The 25,571-nt window shown below is 37.7% G+C and overlaps 1 protein-coding gene across 1 annotated transcript in view; it reads left to right on the top strand.

Annotated features, from left to right (window-relative positions):
* Positions 1 to 25,571, top strand: part of sea (mitochondrial citrate transporter scheggia) — a 204,842-nt gene that overhangs the window by 135,330 nt on the left and 43,941 nt on the right. Inside the window, exon 4 of the mRNA XM_090391587.1 lies at positions 11,397 to 11,617. Within this exon, the coding sequence (XP_090247713.1) occupies positions 11,397 to 11,617 (221 nt within the window). The remainder of the gene's footprint in view (positions 1 to 11,396; positions 11,618 to 25,571) is intronic.

Here is a 25,571-nt window from a genome sequence, read left to right as displayed (position 1 = left end):
TTATATGCTTATTTTAAACCAAGCATAAGCAAACAGTTCGCACATATATGCTTGTATATAGAGGCTTTTGGCTTCACATTAATTGCTTTAGCATCCCATAAAGAATTAATAAAATAGATTTTAAAAAAAATAGATTTAAAGAATCCTTCACTCACTATGAATATACTATAGATTTACATAACCTTTTGTGAGTGGGAGCCACATAAAAAAAAAAAAATGTTGCCAAAAAAAAACAGTTCAAACTATTAAGTATAGTTTCTGGGAAAATTCCCATGTTACTCCTCTTAAACACTATTATTATAATTACGGCTATTATAGCCTGTTTTTGTTTAGGAGTGTCCCTTATTTAAATACATTGGCTATCATTACTCAAAAAAGGGGTGTATATATATATATATATATATATATATATTTTTTTTTTTAGGTTATGGGTGAGTATAGAAGGCAATTATGGCAGAATAAAAGAGGTGGAAAAATTATGTACATACCTTGTTTTGAGTCTACGATGCCTTCCAATTCCATGATTCCACTGAAGTTTGTTTATAAACGGGGGAGGGGGGGAGAGAACACGGGGGGGTTGACGCGGGAAATAAGTGTGGAAACCCGGGTTACTATTAATAATTATATATATATATTATATATATATATATAATATATTTAATATTTTTTTTTTTTTTTTTTTTTTTTGTTTAGGGGCGCATTTTTGCATGGGGAGGGGGGAAAATGAAGGGGAAGGGTATACTTATATGGAAACTGAGGCAGGGGTTAACGGGGTGTAGAAAATTTCGGTCAACTGACCGTCATTGGAACTTCGGTCAGTCGACCGAAATGGTCTACACCCCGTTAACCCATGCCTCAGTTTCCACATAAGTATACCCTTCCCCTTTGTTTCCCCCCCCCCCCCACACACACACACAAAAATGCACCCCTAAACAAAATAATATATTATTAATAGTAACCCAGGTTTCCAAACTTATTTCCCGCATCAACCCCCCCCCCCCCCCGTTTATAAACAACCTTCAGCGGGATCATGGAATTGGAAGACATCGTAGACTCAAAACAAGGTATTTTCATAATTTTTCCACCTCTTTTATGCCATAATTGCCTTCTATACTCACTCATAATGCCCTAATATATATATATATATATATATATATATATATATATATATACACACACCCCTTTTTTGAGTAATGATAGCCAATGTATTTAAATAAGGGATACTCCTAAAAAAAAACAGGCCTATAATAGCCATAATTATAATAATAGTTCAAACTATAACTGAAAAGAGCTAATAACCTATTAAGGTGTTCCATAGGAACTGAATAGAAATGAAGTTACTTCAGAAGAGTTAAATGTAGTCTTAGAATGACTATTGCTCAAATCTGTGGTAAATTGAAGCAGCCATATTAAGGTTAGGTGAGCATTTCATAGCAGATACTCATTTTAAAAATACTCTCAACCTATAGTGACTTCAGTGCAGCACAGTGGTCTGTCTCCATTAAATCCTGTGGTGTGAAGGGGTATCAAAACCATGGATTGCCAGTCTTGCTTCATCACATAAGCTTCATGAGCAATCATTTGTGTGATGAAGCAAGACTGGCAGGATATAATGGAAACAGATAACTTTGCTGCACTGAAGTCACTATAGGGTTGAGACTAACTTAACAGCTCTACCATTTGATCCAAAACAAGCTAAGTCACGGTCATAAGAAACTTTATACCATCCAGGATGTGCAGCCATACTCCCTGATCCTTCAGAGAAGGTCTCCTAGCTGGATGTGTGGTTGGAAAATAGCATGAATATTATATTTATGAAGAAGATGAACAATCTTTTCAGCTGTCCCTTGGATATATGTGATGGAAATAGCTTTGTTGTGATCTTGTGTATCAGATGTGGGATACATTCACACATTGATGCTGTTATGTATTTCTTTGTCAGTTCCCAAACAGCATTTATTAATTCCAAACAACATTTCCTTATTGCTCAACTCCTAATTCCATTGTGTCTTCTAAGCTTATCATAATCACCAGCCTTATAGTTTTGCATATATTCTTTTATCACAGATGTCTTCATATGATTAGCGACAACTCAGGTGATCACTTTATGATCACTCTAACCAGCGTTGGAGGGAAGTACAAAACCCCACTCACAATCACATCCTCTGATGGACTTCTTCTTGCTCAGTCTCCTCATGTCTGAGGACTCGTGATCCTAGCCACAATATCTCTCCATTTCTTTCTGTCTTTTGTTGCAGCAGTGGCCAACTCCAAAGTAATTCAGGTTATCTTTTTAATCTGGTCCAACCATCTTGGTCTTGGGTGTTCTCTTTTTATTTGTCCTTCCACTTTGTCCTTGATAAGTTTTTCCAGGTTGTCATTTTCATGTCTGATGAAGGATGACACATAATTACATTCTTTATTGAGGTCTAATCAGTGGGAGTCAGACCCAGGAGGATATTAAGGTTGAATTAACACAGAAGTCATATATTTTCCACATATAAATAGTAAAAAAAAAAAAAGTTATCACCTTAGGGAAAATACTCTGGATCAGAAATAGTTTTAGAAAGTTTTTTCATTAAGGCAATCGATTCGAAATCAGAAATCAACAACTCCTGTATACAAGTAGCTTAGTTGTAAAAAAAAATATTTCGTGTGCAAACTGTTTTGCAAGTGTAAACTTGGGCAGTGGAGGTTAAACAAGAACATAATTTCTTGTCAAGTATAACATTTCTTTATATGGAAATGTTATAGAGAGAAATCTTTATATGGAATTTTTCATTTGAAGTTGAGTTAGCTGATCTCATATGGAGGTAGAAGGGTTTTTTCTTCTGGAAACTCGGGTTTTTCATCCCACATACAGGCAGACAGAAAGTACTGTTGTTGGTGGTGATGGTCAGTAGATGGCATTGATGGTAGTTGTCTGTAGTAGAGAGAGAGACAGATGTGTGTAGTGTAGTGGAGTAGCATGCTCTTCCATGATTAGTCCTTTGACTCCTTGGAGGTGTCATGTAATAATAAATATACTTTGAGGTTATTTTTCTAGTAAAGTTAAAATATATTAACAGCTATAGGGGCTATAATGGATATGGATCCCCCCCCCAGCTAATTTCCATATGAAATTTCTAGGAAATTACTTGACACCACTATATCCAAACAGTCTAGTGATGCACTGTTGATTATGTGTTTGCTATCAGGTCTTGTAACCTAGAATAGTAAATATTTAGAACATTTAAACAGCAAGCACCCAAAATTACATGTCACTATTGATTTGAATTTGATTATATTCTGACTCAAAATTTTGAATTTGAAATTCAAATTCATTGACACTTTTGCCACTGAACTGAACTATGGAATATGCATACAGGTCTGTGTAGCCTTGTTAAAACATCAATTGTTCCATACTGCTAGGCTGCATGAAGAAATACCATTATGAGTTTGATTTTAGTCTTTGACTAGAGGAACTTTTTCTGTACATTTCTTCATCCTTGTTTCCTGAATTACTGAATCTTTGGTGCATGTGTAGAGTTTTAATACTGCAACTTGAAAAAGCACCATAGGACTCTTGACCCAAGTCGTTACCAGCCTGAACTCAGTTGTCCTGCATGATTAAGGTTGAAACTGGTTGCTGGATTATTTCCAAAAGTTTAACTGAAAGAGTTCTGCCTACTCACTTTGGGTAACAACATTTTTTTCCCTATTCCTCTTTGTGTCCTAGAGCAGCACTTCCCAAACTGTGGACCGTTAGTTTTGTTGAGGGGTGTGAAATAATGAAAACTAATTTAAAATGTTTTAAGACTAAGTGTGCCGTGTCAAAGGTGTATGTAAAATGCTAAAAATGTAATATTTGCATTTGATTTTTGCAATATTTGCTATGTGTTTTGTATTGAATATAAATACAATAAATATTATAATAATATATGTGTGTATTACAATTTTTTTTTGATGTGGGCCATGAATTATTTTAATTTTTCCAAAGGGGCCTTTACATCCATAAGTTTGGGAAGCACTGTCCTAGAGTATTTGAACCTAGGTTTTTCCAATCAAAAAATCTTCATCTATACCAACTGAGTTACAGAGGCTCTTGCTCAGTTAACATAGTTCTGTGCATGTTCCTGTTGTCATGTCATTTTATCATGTATATGTACATGTGCTCTCTCTCTTGTAAAGTAATTGGATAATTGCTTTATGACAATCAGAAAAGATTAAAACTGTGACTCAACATGGTCTGCCAATTCTAAGATTTTTCTTTCATCATCATAGTGACAGTGAAGTAAGATTTCTGAAGCATTCTAGAATACAGAATACTGTCTCTTAGCTTGGTCATCACTGGCTGAAGATGACACATCTTGAACTAGTGTGACCATAGAGTCTCCTGCATAGTCTTCTACATTAATGCAGATCACTATCTTCAGTTATAAATATCAACTTTCATAACTGAAGATACACTGAATCAAAATCAAATATTTCATAAAAGGGAAGATTTATTATCTGAAGTTAGAGTGGTGTGTGTACACCTACCCACACACACACACACACACATATTTTCACTTATTACTGAAAATTTAACCTATTTTAAGTTACTTACTTGCTCCAAGTGATATAAATCCCTGGATAGAGATCCTGTTTTGATATGCATTTCAGTTAGAGTTCTTAACATAATCCAGACAGATTGTTAGACATTCAAGCTTGTCTCCTTAAGAAAGAGACAACAACAACATAGATGACAAGAAATTATAGTAACTCAAATACTATTTCCTGTATTTTGTCAAAGTGACATCAGGAAATAATACAGGTAAATATTCACTAGTGAACAAACTAATCTGAACCCTCACATTAAAGAAAAATAAGTACAAACATTAAATTCCAACTTTACCTAATAATTTATATGTGCTTTCATTAATTCACTTAGGCATGGACTCTACCAATTATTATTATTATTATTATTATTCAGGCCTCCAAGGAGTCAAAAGACTCATCGAGGGAGGTCCTTTCTAAGACATAAAATCTATCAAGACTCATCGAGGGGAGGTCCCCCCCTGAGAAACACAAAGTTTATCATACCACTCCTTAAACTCACTGACCGTTCTCGCTCCCACCACTCCATCAGGCAATGCATTCCACGGCTCAACCACCCTCCACACAAAGAAACCACTCCTTACCCTCTTGCTCACAGTTTCCTTTCGTAACTTCCAGGGATGGCCTCTTGTCATCACTCCTTCCCGCTGATCAACCAAGCGAAAGAACTCCCCAGTGTCAACCCTGTAACCACCTCTCAACAGTTTAAAAGTCTCAATCATATCACCTCTCCTTCTTCTATCCACCAAACTCTGCAGTCCGCATTCTCTCAGCCGATCCTCATAACTATCCTTGTACAGTCCTGAAACCATCTTTGTCATCCGTCTTTGTATCCTTTCCACAGTTAATTTATCCCCTTCAAATCCTGGGGACCAAATCTGAGAACAATAGTCCAAGTGTGGTCTGATCAGAGACTTATACAACGGAATGATAACCCTCTTATCTCTGCAGGTCAGTGTCCTTCTCATAATAGCAGCAATCCTCTGTGTTACCTTCACCACCTTTGCAATATGTCCCCTAAACTTCAGGTTTCTATCAATCATCAACCCCAGATCTCTTGTCTCCCCTACTTCCTCCAGTATAACTCCTCCCATAGAGTATGCAGCATCCCATCGATATTTCCCAAACCTCAAGACCTTACATTTTGCTGCATTAAACTGATACCCCCATTCATTTGCCCATCTATCTAGCTTATTTAAATCCTCTTGCAGGGCTACCACATCTGCACTATTACTAATAATCCTTCCAAGCTTCGCATCATCTGCAAACAACTGAATATCCCCTTGGAATCCACTGGCAATGGCATTGATATAAAGGTTAAACAATATAGGTCCTAGTACTGAGCCCTGTGGGACCCCACTTGTAACCCTCTGCCTCCTGGAAACTGCCCCACCATACACAACTCTCTGATACCTATCAGACAGCCAATCCTGAATCCAGTTGACCAATCTGACATCCAGACCCATGTGCTGCAACTTAAATATCAGCTTATCATGTGGCACCCTGTCAAATGCCTTTGCCAAGTCTAAGAAAATTGCAGTATATGCCTTTCCCTCATCTAATGCTCTTGTAACTTTATTATAAAAGGCTAGCATATTGCTAAAACAAGAGCGTCCTTTCACAAATCCATGTTGATTCTCACAGATAACATTACCCTCATCTGCCCAATGCTGTACACGGTCCCTCACTACTTTCTCCAAGATCTTAACAACTACTGATGACACACAGACTGGCCTATAATTAGACACTTCCAGTCTGTTACCACCCTTATGCAATGGCACTATCTTACCTTCCTTCCATTCCCTGGGCACCTTTGCCAAAGCTAGACTTTCATTGAAAAGCCACGTTAAAGGTATTGTCAATTCCCTAGCACATTCTCTCAAAACTCGTGGTGAAATACCATCCAGTCCCACAGCTTTACTGACATCCAGAGTACTTAGTATCTGAAACACACTCTCCTCCTGTACCTCCAGACCTCGTACCAGTCCTATCCCTCTAGCATTAAAACTGACTCCTCTAGGATGAAATACTCCAATAAAGTGTTCATTGAACAATTCCACTATGTCCTCTGCATCAGTCACTCTATTCCCATTTTTATCCCACAATATCATTCTTCCACAGTCATTTCTCCTCCTACTGGCCACATAGCTAAAAAATTCCCTAGGATTTTCTTTGGATCTTAGGGCCAATCTCCTCTCATATTCCAGTTTCGCTTTCCTTACCACACGAGTCACTCTTCTGGCCTGTGTCTTATATTCCTCATGCATCTCTTCACCTGTCTCCTTATATCTCTTCCATAGCCTCTTTTTCGCATGCAATTCCTGTTTAATATTGTTTGTCATCCACTTTACTCCAAATTGCGCCCTCTTCTTCACTCGTGGTATACAACTTACCATTGCTGATAACAAATATTCTTTCACAATTTCCCACGCACTGGTGATATCCCGGCCTTCCAATTCCTCCCTCCATGAAACTTCCCGAAGTTGACGTCTAAGACTATTATAATCACCTGCCTTATAATTCCACATAAGTTCCCGTCTCTTTGATACTCCTGCATGTCTATTCATTTTCCAAGTCAAAACCATATGGTCACTCTCTCCAACTGGTGGGAGAGACGTCAACTCAGTTATTATCAACTCTTCTTATGCTATAACCAAATCCAAAATTTTTGAACCTCTTGTTCCCTCTGTTACATGTTGCCTAAGACATTTGTCCCTCAAGAATTCTAGAAATTCCATTCCCCTATTGTTACATGCATCTTCCTCTCTCCAATTTATACTACTGAAGTTAAAATCTCCCATAACAATCATTCTTCTTGCACTTGCCAAACTTAGCTGTCTAAACATCTCCTGGTCCCCATCCTCTGTGCTCCTGGGTCTGTAGCAACACCCCACTAAATATCCTGTCTTGCCTACCTCTACCTCACACCATACGCTCTCAAAATCATTTGTCTCACTTCCTTCCAAATTCTCCGCTCTTAGAGGACATAGGTCATCACTTATCATAAGCAGCACCCCACCACGCTTTCCCCTCCTATCCTGGCGAAAAATGCTATACCCAGCGACTTCTATTTCTGTTTTTATATCCCCTTCTGTCAACCACGTCTCAGTGATCGCAATAATTTTTGGCCAGGCTGATGCTATCTGCGCCACCAATTCCTCTCCCTTATTCCGGATACTCCTGGCATTAGTATACAGCATATAAATGCCATTGTTTCTATACCCAGCAATGTAGAACTCATTTTGCTTATTTCTGCATCTCAAAACCATAATTTTATAGTGGATTGTATTAAGTTATCCTTTGTATCATAATTTAATTTTCCAAGTCTCTTTTTTATTATGACCCACAAATTTTCTATTGGGTTAATGTCAGGAGAGTTATCTGGCTACTGAAGCAATTGGATGTTGTGATTTTTGAGGAACTCTTTCACTTTTTTTGAAGTGTAGCATGGAATGAGATCCATGAGGCAAAGAATTCATCTTCCAAAAGGAAGATGAGTTCTTTGTCTTTCTGGATATGTGGGACCACTCTTTTCTACAGCATTTTTATGTATTGGTTACTTTTCATCATAACATCAACAGGTGCAAGTGATCCTGGACTGGCATGTGTAAAACAACCCTAGAATATCTTTTTAGCTGGGTATTTAGGATCTTACTGAAGGTGGGTGGGAGAAGTCTTCTCAGCTGCTGATTTGTGAACATAGTGTACTCGCTCTCCTTAAACAAAGAAATGGCTCTCATCTGAGAATGACTCTTTTCCACTTCTCAACAGTTCAATCTTTGTTTCCATTGGAGCCTCTTTTTCTGCACAGATTTTGCCAACAGTTGCTTTTTTTTTTCTTTTTTTTTTTTTGGCTGTGCGTAGTCCTCCCTGCTTTCAACAATCTTCGGACTCGTGTCAGAAACATTTATCTTACTAACTACTAAGTCTCTATTTAAATCTACAGTAGACAATCTTGGATTCATTTTGCTTTCCCAATTAGTAAACGATTTTGAATAAGTATAGTTTTTCCTTTTCAGTCAGGAGAAAAGGTACCTGCCTTCCTAAACCTCTTTAAAATTACATTAACAGTAACCAAACCAACACTACACTCATTGGCAATTTGTCTTTGAGTCATGGATGTGTGCTGAGAAAGTACATATTTTTGAATGCTTTCTTGGAGATGTATCCATTTTATAGCAACACAAAATGAATAAAACACTACAAATGTCAACTTGTTTACACTATTAAAAACATATAATAAACATGATAGAGATGGTTAAAACATACAGCACTCGATCAAAATAGTTAACTAAAAGCAAAACCAAAAATCTTTACTTTCTCAGCACACATCCATGACTCAAATCTATTCTATGAAAATATGACCTCTATCTATGCTATGAAAAAAAAATCCATAAGGGCTGCCTTATTCAGAGCAACGGCAAAATTATGTCCTTTTGATAAAAACAAATCGTTCAGTCTGTTAGTGGATGGCCGGACACATTGATGACTGGTCTATCCATATCACAGACATTAGCACAAATATTTACAAAAATTCTTTTTATTGTCAAGCCTTCACATCCTAATCTTTCTTAATCTTGAATTTAAAGCACTGAAATCATTGAAGAATAATTTAATCATTATGAAAAGCTGACAAGGGAAAGGCTGTTGTTATTTAAGATGGAAGAGAATATGAGAGAAAAATATTTCTATTACTCGGAGACTATTCAACTTACAGGCCCCTCACATCTGATCCTACCGGTAATCTATTAAACAGACTCTATTAAACAAGTTCTCTTAAAACTCTATTAAATAAGTTCTCGTAAAATTAAATCCAAATTCTCTTATTGATAACATATCTACATGGAATGAAGATCAAAAGAGAAAACTTAAAACCTTCTTTGGTTGTCCACCTAGATTGTATGGTCTTCCCAAAATTCATCAACCAGGTATTCCATCAAGACCAGTTGTAAACTGTTTAAGATGTCCCACTTATAAAATTTCTAAATTCTTATCTAATTTACTCACTTCAACTAGAAGAACTGCCACTTATATAAAAAAAATACTTTGGATTTCAAAAATAAAATTTCATATCTTTATTTTGGACATATTATGATTAGGTTAGATGTTATTTTATTATTTACTAATGTTCCTTTATCTGACAGCATTTAATTACTACAACAAGCATTTCCTTTAGACATTGTTAAAATATTTGATTTTGTAATACATTCTTGTTATTTTTCCTTCAAAAAGAATTTATATCAATAAATCGAAGGAACAATAACAATGAGCAATCCTATTTCTTTTGCTATTGCCAAGTTCTTTATGGAGTACTTTGAACAAGGTATTTTTGACATTTCACCTAAACCTACTCACCGGTTCAGATATGTACATGATATTTTTGGTGTCTGGAATGGCTCTTTTTATGAATTACAAGAGTTTCTCTCTAAATTAAATGCACTTCATCCAAGGATCAGATTTACCCTAGAAGAAAAGTAAATAAGCAGTTAGCCTTTTTAGTTCTTTAAATTCTTCATCAACCAGATGGTAACCTACATTTCTGTATTTAGGAAGAAGACTCATTATATCCATGCTGAATCTCATCACCATCCCAGTCAAAAGGCTGGAACTATTAAAACACTGGTTCATCTGATCCACTCCTTATGTTCTTCAGATGAACTGTTACAGAAAGAATTACAACATATTATTTCCACATCAAAAGAGCTTTGAGCAGTTTTGGTATCTCTACCTCTTTACTAAAATAAAGAGTCAAAAGGCTTCATTTTGGCAATGCATAATTATATAAATCAAGTGGATATTAAATCCAACATTATTTCAGAGCCAAATACAGAAACTATAAAAATTTCATACAAAATTTGATCAGAGTGCTTACGGGAATACGTTTACCAGCATTTATGAGTTGCCCTAGCTGGACCTTATAGGAGAGATGATTGCTTTGCCCAAGTGTCCATGTATTTTTTTTTTGTTTTTGCTCTCTTAATGTTTCTGCCTTAAAGTTGCCTTCCACCTCATAAGAAAAATTTTCACCTTTCTCACTTTTCCAAAGGACAAGCTTCCACATCTCAATTATCCAGGTATCTACCAGATTCCTTGCTCTTGTTGGTTATCTTATTTCAGACAAACAGGAAGATCTGCTTTTATTCGGCTATAAGAACACAAGCACAAGTCTTATATTGATTACCTTGAGCCTGAACAGTCTGGACTTGCAGAGCATGCTATGAACACTAGACGTAGAGTTCATTGGAACAAGACAAGAGGCCTTCACAAAAGTTGGCTTTATAAAGAAACATGTGAAACTTTAATTCACTCTCTTAACTTAAACAGATCTGATGGTCTGCATCTATCCCCTTTGTGGGAGATAACTTTTTAAATCAGCTAATCTTTCCTAATTTTATTATTTATTTAATTGTATATTTTTATTTTATTTTTGTTTTATTTTATTTTTTTAAAAAAAAATTTGGAAATTTAATTACCTTTTTTAGTTATCTTACATTAGCTACTAGGCAGTGCCTTTTGCAATTGTCAGTTATTGTTTGATTTAGCTTTTTACATGTACTGAAGATGCCTTTGATACTTAGGTGAAAATTATACTAACAAAACAATATTTTACATGAGTTTATTCTGGTATTATAATTTATTTAAATTAATTTTTCCATCACTGTGCTACAGTCTCACTTATATATTGTGCCTGAGTGCACATATCTTTATTTTGGAGAAATATCGGAAATAGTAATTAACTTATTTTAATTATATCATTTATATTGTTTAACTGTTTCCTAAAAATACCAGTCTAAGTTAACAAGTTGCTTTCCCCTCAGGAATTCGAGGAACCTATCAAGGTCTTACAGCTACTATTATAAAGCAAGGCAGTAATCAGGCTATCAGGTTCTTTGTTATAGAATCATTAAAAGATTGGTATAGGGGTGGTGATCCAAACAAACATGTAAATAAATTGATAGTTGGACTCTTTGGAGCCATAGCAGGAGCAGCATCTGTATTTGGTAACACACCTATTGATGTAGTGAAAACTAGAATGCAGGTAAGTTTTCTTATTTTCTATAATATATTGATTTGCTATTTTTATTAATTTTGAAGTATGCCACCTAAAATGTTAGGCCTTTATGAGGACTTTTTTTTTCTCTAGTACTTTATCCACTCTCTAGTCAGCTTATTAATTTATTTAATTTCTAGCACAGTAACTAGTGGCAGTGATGATTGATTAAAAAAACAGGTTTGATTCCTTTTGCAGCATGGTAGGAATTATAAGGACATTTGGGTTCATTAATTGGTCTCATACGGATGTGATAGAACTTTTCATATTGCATGCAAGCCAGAACCCAATGTATTTGTCACCCTTTTTTTAATAACGATACAAAATTAATAATGGAAAAAACTCACGTACAAAGATTATTTAATAGTATAATTTTCGCCTGTGTGTCACAGGCATCTTCAGTACATTAAGCTCAAATTAAACAATAACTAACAATTCCAAAAAGTACCACCTAAGTAGCTGGTGTAAGATAACTAAAAAGGTCAATAACTTTCCTAAAAAAAAATAAATAAAATAAAAAAATAATAATAATAAAAATCAATACAATAAAAAGTTAGGAAAGATTAGCTGATTTGTAAAGTACTATCTCCCATAAAGGAGATGACGTAAGCTATCAGATCTGTTTAAGTTAGGAGAATGAAGTAGAGTTTCACATGTTTCTTTATAAAGGCGTTCCATGAGAAACTGACTTTTGTGAAGAACTTTTGTGAAAATTATACTATTAAATAATCTCACAAAAGTCAGTTTCTCATGGAATGCCTTTATAAAGAAACATGAAACTCTACTTCATTCTCCTAACTTAAACAGATCCGACAGCTTACGTCTATCCCCTTTATGGGAGATAGTACTTTACAAATCAGCTAATCTTTCCTAACTTTTTATTGTATTGATTTTTATTATTATTATTTTTTTATTTTATTTATTTTTTTTTAGGAAAGTTATTGACCTTTTTAGTTATCTTACACCAGCTACTTAGGTGGTACTTTTTGGAATTGTCAGTTATTGTTTAATTTGAGCTTAATGTACTGAAGATGCCTGTGACACACAGGCGAAAATTATACTATTAAATAATCTTTGTACACGAGTTTTTTTCTGATATTAATTTTGTATCAACATGTCTACTCACGGTATACCTCTTTTAAAACTTTTTTTTAATAAGTAAGCAGGAAACCCACATGTCTGACAGCTCTCAATAGACTAAAGATCCCAGGCCTAATTATTCTATCTTATAACTGCCTTCCCAAGTATGGCCTGGTAACCTACATCCAGGCACACACTGGGTTATGGTCTCAAGGACATAACCAATGTGTGCCTGAAGCATAGGTATTAAAATTCAAAATACCACCATCCACAACGTCTACAAACCACTATCGCAATCCTGCTATCTGTGTTGGTGACTTCAACTCTCACCACGCAATGTGGGGCTATTCCTCTAGCAACCAAGATAGTGATAATCTAGTTAACTGGATAGATACATATAACTTGTATTTGATCTACGATGCCAAGCAAGAAAGCACTCTTCACTCAGCCAAATGGAACAGAACCTACACCCCCGATCTGTGCATAGTCTCTAAAGACTACCCTCTGCCAACAACAGAACCGTCCTCAACAGATTCCCTAACAGCAGCATTGTTCTACACTAATAGAGACAGGTAGACCAATCACTAGATGGAACCTTCACAGATCCAACTGGAATATATTTGAAGAGCAAATCATTACAACAGTACCACCTACCCCTAATTTCTATCCCAGATTTATCAAACTAATCAAAACTGCAGCCAAAACCTCTATTCCTAGAGGCTACAGAAAACAATACATCCCATGCTGGAGTAGGGAATACTGAGGAACTTTTAGCCAAATATGAAAAAAACTGAAGACCCAACTATTGCTAAGGAGCTCATAGCAATGCTTGACAAAAACAGAAAGGAAAGATGGATCTCAACCATCCACGAACTTGACTTCACCAAATCTAGCCGGAAAAGCTAGTCACTTCTGAGAAAATTAGGGAGGACAGAACCGACAACATACAAACCACCAGAGATAACTCCTGATCAAATGGCTAATCATTTACTGAAAACCTCCAAGATAAATCCCAGCCTTACCAAGAAAATAACTGTGTGATCTTCCATCAGAAAAAATTCTGATGATGGCCTCCGAGATTCCTGAACTTGCACAGCCAGTCTCTCTTGAAGAGGTGCAGGAGTGGATGGTATCCTCCAAGAGTTTCTAAAACATCTCGGCCAACAAGGTCAAACATGGCTGGCCGCCCTCTTCTCAAATATTATAACAACTGGAAAACTACCAAAACTGTGGCAGGAAGCCAAAATAATTGCTGTGCCCAAACCAGGGAAATGTCAAAAATCCATGACCTATCTCCTTGCTTTGCTCCACCTTTAAGCTCTTTGAATGAATTCTCCTTAAAAGAATTTCACCACTCACTCATTGAAAGAGCACTCTTGATTGAACAAGCTAGCTTCAGGCTGGGAAGAAGGTGCTCTCACCAGGTCCTGGCCCTGACAACACAGATTGAAGTAGGCTTCCAGAAGAAACTTTTGGAAGCAAAATGGTAGAACATGAGCCTCACCCGAAATACCTTGGAGTGAGCCTGGACAGAAGCCTAGCCTATAAAAGGCACATCGCCAACCTGTCCAACAAAGTTAAAATGAGAAATAATATCATCTCATGGCTTGCTGGAACAACCTGGGTTGTTGTGTTGATGTCTTAAGGTTGTCTCCCTCACATTCTCTGCAGCAGAATACTGTGCCCTTGTCTGGGAAAGAAGTGCATATACTAACATTATAGACACACACAGCTAAACTTTACTATGCGAACAATTAGTGGGACACTGAGAAGCACCCCTCTCCCCTGGCTGCCTGTGCTATCTAACATTGCTCCACCAAATATACAGAGAATTCTCAATTAAAGTATTTAATAAAGTAATGAACTCAACACATTCCTGCCCCTGCACCTGACTCTCATAATCCACCTAGTATTCGCCTAAAATCACGAAACCCTTTCTGGTCCATGGATGAACTCTCTTCAGCTGCTTTACAATCAACACCTGACATGTGGAGAGAACACTGGTCCAACAATCTTCCGACAAATGGTTTCCTGGTTGAAGATCCCTGTGCTCTTTGGCCTGGTTTTGCACTTTCTAGGAAGATTTGGTCATCTGTCAACAGGATCAGAACTAACCAGGGCAGATGTGGCTCCCTACTGCATAAATGGAGACTATCAGACTACCCTTATTGTGACTGTTCCCCTGTGACCCAGACAATCACTTGTATTGTGAATGACTGCCCAAGGCACCAATTTCATGGTAGTGGCCTCCAGGACATCCACGAGGTGACAGATGAGGCCCCTAGAGCGGCTTTCTGGTCCGGACATTAACCTGTAGCTACTTTTGCCATAAGAATAAATAAATAAGCTGATTGCTAAACATGATCTTCCTTTACCAAACCCATGCTGTCCATTAAAGAGCATTCTACTGCTGTCCACCCAGTTCAGGTGTGATCAACACCTTGATTACAACTCCAGACAAGTAGATTAGACTATAATTTGAAGATTTAGTCCTATCACCTCCTTTATGAAGCAGAAGAATGTTGCCATCTTTCCATTCCTTTGGGACCGGGACTAATCTAAGACTCGTTAAAAATGTACATTAAAGCTGTTGTTAACTTACTGAAACATTCCTTCAAGAAACAGTGATATACCATTAAGTCTTATGGCCTTGTTGATATCAAGTTTACTCAATTCATCATATACCTCGTACTAATTTGCCATCAGTGGTTCCTTCCTCCATTACCATTGCTCTCAAGTTCTGCATTATGTTGCAATCACAAGGATGGAATACTTTAATGAACTGCTCATTTTACTGCCTAGATTGTTATTATTGTTCCGAGCAACTCCAAGGAGTAGACAGACTCATCGAGGGAGGACCTAACATCATGTCAAGAACAACTATTAGACATTGACACAGTATCTATCATACCTTGCCTTGAACTCATTCACGGTCGTAGCACCCACAACAGACTCTGGAAGCTTATTCCACTCATTCACCACTCTCCAAGTAAAAAACCTAGCTCTAACACCCTTGTCAATCATGCTCTTGCCCAGCTTCCATGAATGGCCCCTAGTCCTCCCACCACCAGTCATATTTTCAAAGATATCTTCTGGATCAATCTTGTAGAAACCCTTCAGTAATTTGAATGTCTCAATCATATCACCCCCTCCTTCGCCTATTGTCCAATCTCTGCAACCCGCAAATCTTCAACCTATTCTCATAAGGTTCATTCTATAGACCTGCTATCATCTTGGTCACTCGTCTCTGGATCCTCTCCATCAAGAAGAAACCCTGGTGCCCAAATCTGGGCACAGTAGTCTAGATAGGATCTTATCAAGGTCGACACAGAGGAACAATAACCTGTTTATCTCTGCTCGTCAAAGTATTTTTCAGCAACCGAGTGATTTGATAACGTGATTTAGTCACTTTTGCAATGTGTCCCCTAAACTTCAATTCCCTATCCACCAACACTCCCAAATCCATGGCCTCATCTCCTAGAGTACGGTTCCACCAATGCGATATACTGCTGCTATTCTTTTCACCCCAAAGTGCATAACCTTACACTTTGCCACATTAAATTGACATCCATTTTTCCTAATCCAGTCCTCCAAACTATCCAAATCATCCTGTAGCATTTTGACATCCTGTGCACTCACAATTGCTCTACCCAACTTTGCATCATCAGCAAACAAGTGAACACTTCCTCTCAAATCCTTTCCTATATCATTGATGAACAAATTGAAAAGCAGTGGTCCAAGAACAGAGCCCTGCGGCACACCACTGGTCACAAGCCATCTTTTAGACTCCACTCCTGAATAAACCACTCTCTGGTATCTCTCCTTCAACCACCCTCCTATCCATCTCACGAACCCTATATCTATCCCCATCTGCTCCAGTTTACTGATTAGGGTTCCATGTGGTATCCTGTGAAAGGCCTTGGCAAGGTCCAGTAGTATCACTGTAAACCCATTACCCCTATCCAGTTCAGCCGTCACTGTGTTATAAAACGTGAGCAAGTTACTGAGGCATGATCTACCCTTCACAAAACCATGTTGTCCCCCATACAATATCCCATTTTCATCTATCCAATCCTGTATTCTTTTCTTGACTAATATCTCTAAGACCTTGACAATGATTCCTGATATGCTAATCGGTCGGTAATTTACAAGAGCAGTCTTGGAACCACCTTTGTGCAGTGGAACTATTTTCCCCTCTTTCCACCCCCTAGGGACTAACCCAGACCTGAGACTCAAATTAAACAAAATGGCCAAGGGCACTGACAATTCTTTAGCTGCTTCTCGTACAACACGAGCTGGTATACCATCCAATTCCACAGATGTATTGACATTGAGGTTATTCAATAGACTACTCACCTCCACTTCATTCACCACAATTCCTGTATAATCTACTGGTTCATTCATGTCTGCAATGTCACCACCTGGATGATATATTCTTGCAAAGTGCTCACTCAGACTCAACTATATCAACTGATTCAGTTACCTCCCTACCTTCGGCATTCTTAAAATCATTCTGCCATATACATTTTTCCTTTTACTTGCGACATATCTAAAAAACTGTTTAGGATTCTCTTTAGCCTGCATGGCCAGTGTTCTTTCGTAATCTTTTTTTGCTTTTCTTACAACACTCGTCACCCTTCTGGCCTGCGCTTTATACCGTTCATGTGCCTGCCGGTCACCTTTCTCCTTAAATTCCCTCCATAGTTGTTTTTCTTTTTTTGCAGCTCAAGCTTAATGGTGTTATTCATCCATTTAACCCCTACTTGATTTATTATTCGGACTCTAGGTATGCAGTCAGCCATTGCTTCATGCAAACACTTCTTAACTGCCTCCCATGCACTATCAAACTCCTAAGCTTGTCATACTTTCCAGCCCGATAATTCCACATGTACCCTGTCTTAATTGAAAATTCCACACATTTAGCCACCTCCCAAGTCAAGACGCTATGATCACTCTCACCAATTGGTGGCAATGTGGTCATATTTGTTACAGCCAAATCGTCAGATGTAATTACTAGATCAAGCACTCTCTGATCCCTAGTATTTTCCATTACATGCTGTCGCAGATAGTTATCCCTTAATAACCGCATAAAATCCAATTCCTTCCTCCCGTGTGTCCTCTCCTCACTCCAGTCAATGTGACCATAGTTGAAATCTTCCATAATAATTACCCTCCTTCCACTCATTTCTTCTGTTTGCTTGTGCATGCTGTCACCACCATCTTTTCCATCACCTGGTCTACAGCAACACCCAATTGTATATTTAGTTCTGCTAGCCACAATCTCGCACCAAATGGCCTCAAATGTGCTCTTTTCTCTATCCTGCAATTCAACTTCTATTCTCCTTGGCTGTAGCTCATCAGCTATCATCAACAATACTCGTCCCCCCATTTTATTCTCTCTGTCATTCCCGAACACACTATACCCATCACATTCAATCCCACTAGTTATATCACCTACAGTCAGCCATGATTCACTAATACCAATAACCTGTGGTCTGGAAGTGCCAACCATGGCCAAAAACTCTTCCTTCTTGTTCCTAATACTCCTAGCATTAGTGTACATGAATTTAAGACCCCCCATTAGCCCCAACCCTACCTTGATGCCTTATATTAACTATCCCACTCTGATTTGTTGTCCTTATTTGCTCTAGCATATTATATTCATTCATACATTCAACTGCCTCCCTAAGGACTGTATATCTACCCCGCCTGCCTTAATAAATCTAGTTTCCCTGAATTTGCACATCCACTACATTCAGCAACACTTTCTCAAGTCTCCTTACACCGTAACCATTCAAATACAAGCCATCCATCTTATATAGATCCTTTCGCCCATCGAACTCACTCCACACATCCACAAATTCCACACCACTCGTCATACATAACCCACGCATAAAGTCATTCGCAATTATGGCCCTCCTTTTAAACATTTCACTGGCATACCGTGGCAAAAGACTAATCATTCTAACTCTCTCACTCTTTCTTTTGCTACTTCAAACAATTCATTCCGGTCTTCTATCATTTCCATTTTGTCTCCTTTCAAGTCATTCGTACCTGCCACAACAATCATTTCTTTCACCCTTTCCTTTTGCTCTCTAATAGACTTAGTTACATCCTTTATGGTCGCACCAGGTTTGGTGCGATTTTGTCAAATCCTCTACTAACACACCTCGTACCAACGAATCTCCATACATCACTCTATCCTTCATTTTGTTCATGTTCACACTCATACGCCTATTTTTCCTGTCATACTTTTTATTATTGGCTGGTTCATTCAGTCGACTTTTGCTCATACGCTCTTGCTGCTGTTTTGCCCTTTGTATCGCACCATTCAACAACGCGATCTCACTCGTTGCATCTATCTCATCTTTTTTATTCTCTGTAAAACCATTAATACTATCATTCACACTCTCACAATTCTCTGGTACAACCTCGCCGTTTCTGTTTACTGTTACTTTACCCAGTTTTGTATCATCAACAAACAACTGAATATTTCCTGTGGTCCCACACAGAACCATGCAGCATGCCACTAGGCATTTGCTTTTTTTCATATCATTTTTTGATATCTGTCCATCAGCCACCCTCTTATCCACATCAAATATCATGTCCTTCCTTTCTCATTTATTCTAGTTTACATAACAATGTTCCATATGGTATTCTGTCAAATGTGTTTGCAAAATGCAGAAGAATTATCATGTGGCCATTTTCTTGATTCAACTCAGCTGTCACTGTTATAAAAAGTTAGGTACTAAGGTGTGACTGGCCCCTTCCCAAAGCAGTGTTGTCCCTTATAGAATATCATATTCTTATCCATCATTCTTAAATTCTCATTTTTTTGATAAATTTTTCCAGTACTTTTACCATCACACCTGAAATACTGATAGGTATATAATATTTGCTACTGCAGTCTTAGAAACCCCCCCCCCCCACTTATGCAAAGGAATTATTTTGCCTTCTATCCACTCCCTTGGAACTCTACCAGAGCTGAGACTTAAAATTAAAGAGCTTTGGTTCAGAGGCATTGCTCCTTCCCTTGCACGTTCTAGTAAAATGCGAACTGATATCCCATATAATCCGATGGCTGTATTTACATTGAGATTCTGCAATATCTAAGTACTACCTGTAATTCATCCTCCTCTGTTCTCACATCAGTCTCTGTCTCATATATAACAGCAGTAATTTCACTTGAATGATATGACCTTGCAAAGTTGTCACCGAGTATTTCAACTATTTTATGTTTGTTACCTCATCACCATCAACATTCATTGAAGTTATTTTTCCCATAGTCATTCTTCCTCTTACTTGGCATGTAATGAAAGAATTCTTTGGAATTTCCTTTAGTTGCTTGGCTAGTTTTTTTCCCAATCTTATTTAATGTGACCAAGCCCGACGAGGCTTGGTCACATTTCTTGCCTGATCCTTGTACTGATTCATGAGTTTACTGGCCACCTTTCTCCTTATATACCCTCCACAGTATTTTCTGTAACTCAGGACTGTCCAAAAGTGCCTGCAGTGCGATTTTGTGTGGCCAGCCTGTGGATTTTGATTTTGATGAGTACAAAAATAAAACAACACTTTGAATCGAATTCATATTAAATATTTTAATTCTATCACTAATTGATAATCTCGATATTGATAAATTTATTTGGTGTTTTTACATCACCCACATTTTTCAAATATTAGATGTGTCAAAGAAGCATTCTTACACTGTTTTGTTTCAACCCGCATGCTCCGGGCACTCAATTAGTGTTATTCGTTTGTTCAGCTATTGAGGTTGTGTCGCTGCTGCTCACTAAATTACTAGATATGCACTGGATGCGACCCTCGGATAAATCTTTTTTTTTAATGTAGCCCTGCTGTAACTTATGCTTAACAATATTACTCATCCATCTAACTCCTACTTGATTAATCCTTCTGACCTTAGGTATACAATTTGATATTGCTTCCAATAGATGTCCCTTAACTTTATCCCATGCACTACTTTCGCTTGCAGGTTTTTATGCCGTGGTACGGTTTCAAGCTTCCTCCTATGCTTGTCATAATCACCTACCTTGTAGTTTCACATATGCTTCTTCTTGACAGAATATACCTCATGTTTTATAATATTGTTGGTCGAGTGGATAGTATATCCAGTCTCCAGCCAAAAGGCTGTGGGTTCGAATCCTGCTGCGGACATGGATGTTTGTGATTGTCTGTGTAAATACCAGTGGTAGTCAGCAGTAGATGGCGTTGGTGTAGTTGTGGTCAGTTGGTGATTGAATAGTGGAGACAGCGTTGTAGAGCAGTTGCCCTCCCTCGATGAGTCCTTGGACTCCCTGGGGGTGTCAAATAATAATATCTCAAGTCAAGATTGCATGGTCACTTTCCCTAGTTGGAACTGATTTGACGACCTTGGTTATGGATAGCTCTTCTGATCCTATGACAAGGTCCTCTACTCTTGCACCCTGAGTCTCCCTCCATCATATGCTTCCTTGAGTAATTATCTCTCAATAGGTGTACAAATTCCATTTCCTTCCTACCATATGATATTTCTTCCTTCCAATCTTTATCTAAATAGTTTAAGTCCCCCCATAATAATTATTTGACCTGCACTCATCGCACTAATTTACTGATTCATGTCTTCCAGCTCATCCCTGGAATCCCCCCCCCTCTCCCATAGCAGCGACAACAGTATATTATTTTGTCTTGAAAGAACAGCCACCCTCTCACGTGACTCCTGTTCTTTTTGGCTGTAGTTCATCTGCTATCATTGGCAGTACCACTCTCCCACCATTCCATCTTCTCTATCCTCCCTCCAAATACTAAAATTACTCATTCTGTCCCTGTATCTACATCATCTGCTGTTAGCTAAGTCTCACTAATGCCCACAACTTTTGGTGAAGTTACACTAACTAATGCCAAAAATTCCCCCATTTTGTGCCTGATATTTCTGGCATTAGTATATAGAAACTATAGCATCACATTAGGATGACAACCACTTTTATTTCCTGAATTATTATACCAGCACCTACATGGAGGCCAAAGACTATCACAGGAGAAACAATCTATCCACACAATCTATAATACCTCTCCTTGAATGCATTAACAGACAAAGCACTCACAACTGACTCTGGCAACCCACTCATTCATAACTCTCCAAGCAAAAGATCTAGTACTCGCACTCTTACTAACCACACCTTTATTCAACTTCCAGGGATGACCCCTTGTTCTGATCCCTCTAGCCAAGTGCTGAAACATATCCCCTGCATCTATCCTATAAAACTCTTTAAGCAACTTAAATGTTTCTATCATATCCCCTCTTTTTCTCCTATCAACCAATTTTTGCAAACCACACACCGTCAATCTATTTTCATAGAGAACATTCCACAGTCCACTCATTGTCTTGGTCACTTGCCTCTGAATCCTCTCCATCCCTTCTTCATCCCCAAGAAACCCAGGGGACTAAACGAGCACAGTAATAAAGATATGGACATATTAAGACCTTATAAAGAGGAATAACAACTTCCTTATCTTTGCTTGTTGATGTGTTCTTCAATAGCCAAGTAATCTTCTGGAATACTTTAGCAATAAGTCCTCTAAACTTTAACTCTTTGTCTGCCACCACCACCACCACCCCTTAAATCTCTAACTCCTCTATTTCCCTGAGTACAGTGCCATCAATGTCATACATGGCTTGTAATCTATTCATTCCAAAATGCATAACTTTATATTTCTCAACATTAAACTGACACCCATCAACTTTTGCCCATACTGACAGCCTATTTAAATTGTCCTGCAAGCTCTTGACATCGCCTTGATTAACTATTACTAACCTAATTTTGCATCATCAGCAAACAACTGAATATTTCCTTTCAGTTTATTTCCTATGTCATTTATGTACAAATTAAACAGCAATGGTCCCAGCACTGAATCTTGGGGTACACCACTAGTCACCTGTTTTCGCCTCGATTCTGCCCTTCCATATACTACTTTTTGATATCTGTCCAGTAGTCATCCTCTTATCCACTTAACCAGTGTCATTTCCATCGGCATTTGCATAACAGAGTTCCATGTGGTATTCTGTCAATGCCTTTGCTATGTTATGCTTGCAAAGTGGTTGCTCAGTAATTCAACTATGTTATCTGCTTCTCGTGACCATAACTCATTAAGGTCAATCTTCCATAGTCATTCTTCCCCTTACTTGCCACATTCCTTTGGCCTGCTCAGCTAAATTCTTCTCATAATCTGATTTTGCTTTCTTTGCTATGCTGGTCACCTTTCTTGCCTTAGCCTTGTACTGTTCGTGAGTTTGCTGGTCACCTTTCTTTTTATATACTCTTCACAGCATTTTCTTTTTCTGCAGTTCGTGCTTAATGATATTACTCATCCATCTAACTCATACTCAGTTAACCCTCCTTATCCTAAGTATACAATTTAATACTGCTTCCTTTAGATGACCCGTAATTATATCCCATGCACTACTAACATCCTTAACTGCAGTGTTTAATGCCATGATACAGATTTTAGCTTAATCTTCCTAAGCAGGTCATAATTATCTGCCTTGTAATTCCACAAACACCCTTTCTAGACAGAATATTCCTCATGTTTTACAATATCCCAAGTCAAGACCACATGGTCAATTTCACCAATTGGAGGCAATGATGTCACCTTGGTTATGGATAGCTCTTCTGATCCTATGACCAGGTCTTATACTCTCCCACCCCTAGTCCCCTCCATCACATGCTGCCTTAAGTAATTATTTCTTAGCAGGTGTATAAATTCTCTTTCCTTCCTGCCCTGAGCTTTCTTCCTTTCAGTCTATATCGCCATAGTTGAAGTTCCCCATAATAAATACTCGACCTGTACTCATTATACTAATTTGGTGATACATGTCTTCCAGATCATCTGTGGAACTCCCTGTCCTATAGCAACAACCAACTGTATATTTTGTCTTTCTGGCCTTAATCTCACGTCAGATTACTTCAAATGAACAGCAGCCCTCCTGCCTGTCTCCTATTCCTTTTAGCCTGAATTCATCTGCTATCATCAGCAGTACCCCCCCCCCCCCATTCTATCTTCTCTATCTTCCCTGAAAATTCTAAACCCTTCATATTCAATCCCTGTAACTACATCATCTGCTGTTAACCAAGTCTCATAATGCCTAACTTGTGAGGTTGCACTAACCAATGCCAAAAACTCCTCCTTTTTGTTCTTGATACTTCTGACATTAGTATATATAAATTGCAGCATCCCTTTAGCCCCCTCCCCCATTTTCTGAATTGACTACATATTCAGTAGTTTTGCTTAAGAGACTAGATTCCTCACTTGGTCATTCTCACACTCACTTGCTTCATGGGTGCCTTCACACAAACTCACTTGCTTCCACCCTAATTGCTTAAGTTTCCTTGAATTTGTGCTTTAGCATGCTCGGTGAACAACTCTCTCTAACACCAAAACCATTTAGATGCAGTCCATCAGCATTGTACATATCCTTCTTTCTGTCAAACAGATATCACAGATCCACAAATTCTACATTATTCCTTTTGCACAATCTACGTACGGACTCATCGGTTATCAATGGCCTCCTTCTCAGTTCGCCTCTATCATTGCGTGGCAGGAGACTTACAATCTCGCACCAGATTGCTTCAGTTTTGCCTCTTGTAACAGTTCCTTTACATCCTCCCTCATAGAATGCTTATCGTCTCTCAAATCATTGGTACCAACCAAGACAATCATTTCCTTCAACTTGCAGCTTGAATTTCTGCACCTGGAAAACACAATTTTGTCACACTTTCATTAAGTACTCCCCTGATCATTTAATCTCCATACATAATTTTCTCCTTAACTTGTTTTTCTTGTTTGTTCTGTCAGTCTTTATTATTAAGATAAAGAGCCAAGAGGCTATTTTTCTGGCGGCGTAAATTAAGTTAAGGGGATGAGTCTTTATTATTCCTTCGAATCACCTGCTTCTTTCTTTTTTCATCCTTGCTTAACTCTTGCTGCTTCTGCAGTTTTTCAATTTATCAATTTCAGTTTTCAGTTTTTCAATTTAGTTATCTTTATAGATCAGTAAGTATCTGCTATTATATTCTTCTGGTAACCGGTATTGCCATTGGTTATGCATATGTATTTTTGTTTATTATAAATTATATATAGGAAGGGAGGGCTGGAAAATTCTGATAAAAACCTAGAACAAAAATGATATTAAAGTAAGTGATATAGTCACAAGAAAGAACATGAGTTACCTTCATAACTATGCTACTAGTATGTTCTTCCTTGTGGTTATATCAGTTGCTTTAATATCATTTTTATTCTAGGTGTTTATCAGAACTTCTAGAACAAAAATGATACTATATTAATAAGACATATTGTAATTACATATCTTGTATTTTATCTCATCTTGTATTGAATTATGCTGCATTTATTTCTGTTGATGTTAATAAATTCAGTTCATTAAAAAAAAAAAAAAAAAAATCAAAATTTTGTAACATGGTGGTTATGCTGTTTGTTAATGACCTATGTGTGTGATGATAGTGATGATTATGTGAATCTCATACATGAAAGATAGTGAATCTCTAGTACATTAATACTTAGTTTAGCTGAAAGTTGTCACCCAGAAACCATGCTCTAGAGGCCTCCAGTAAGCAGGGTAGTAGTCTCACATAGTGCTATGAAAATCATTTATCACTGAAAGCATTCAGGAACATTCATGCATATTATTAACACCAGATCTCCATGAAGTCAAAAGACTAGTTGTGGTAGGTACACTGTTACACACAAATCTCATCAAACCATGCTTTAAACTCATTTGATGTCTCACATTGTCAGGCAGTGCATTCCACTTTCCATGCAAAGAACCCCTTCCTTACTTCCTTGCTCACAT

This window comes from Typopeltis vanoorti, chromosome 4 (assembly GCF_054136105.1).
Source record: "Typopeltis vanoorti isolate ZY-2024b chromosome 4, IOZ_Tvanoo_1.0, whole genome shotgun sequence".
Classification (NCBI taxonomy): domain Eukaryota; kingdom Metazoa; phylum Arthropoda; class Arachnida; order Uropygi; family Thelyphonidae; genus Typopeltis; species Typopeltis vanoorti.
Note: the sequence above shows the minus strand (reverse complement) of the source record. Positions and strands in the feature narration are given on the sequence as shown.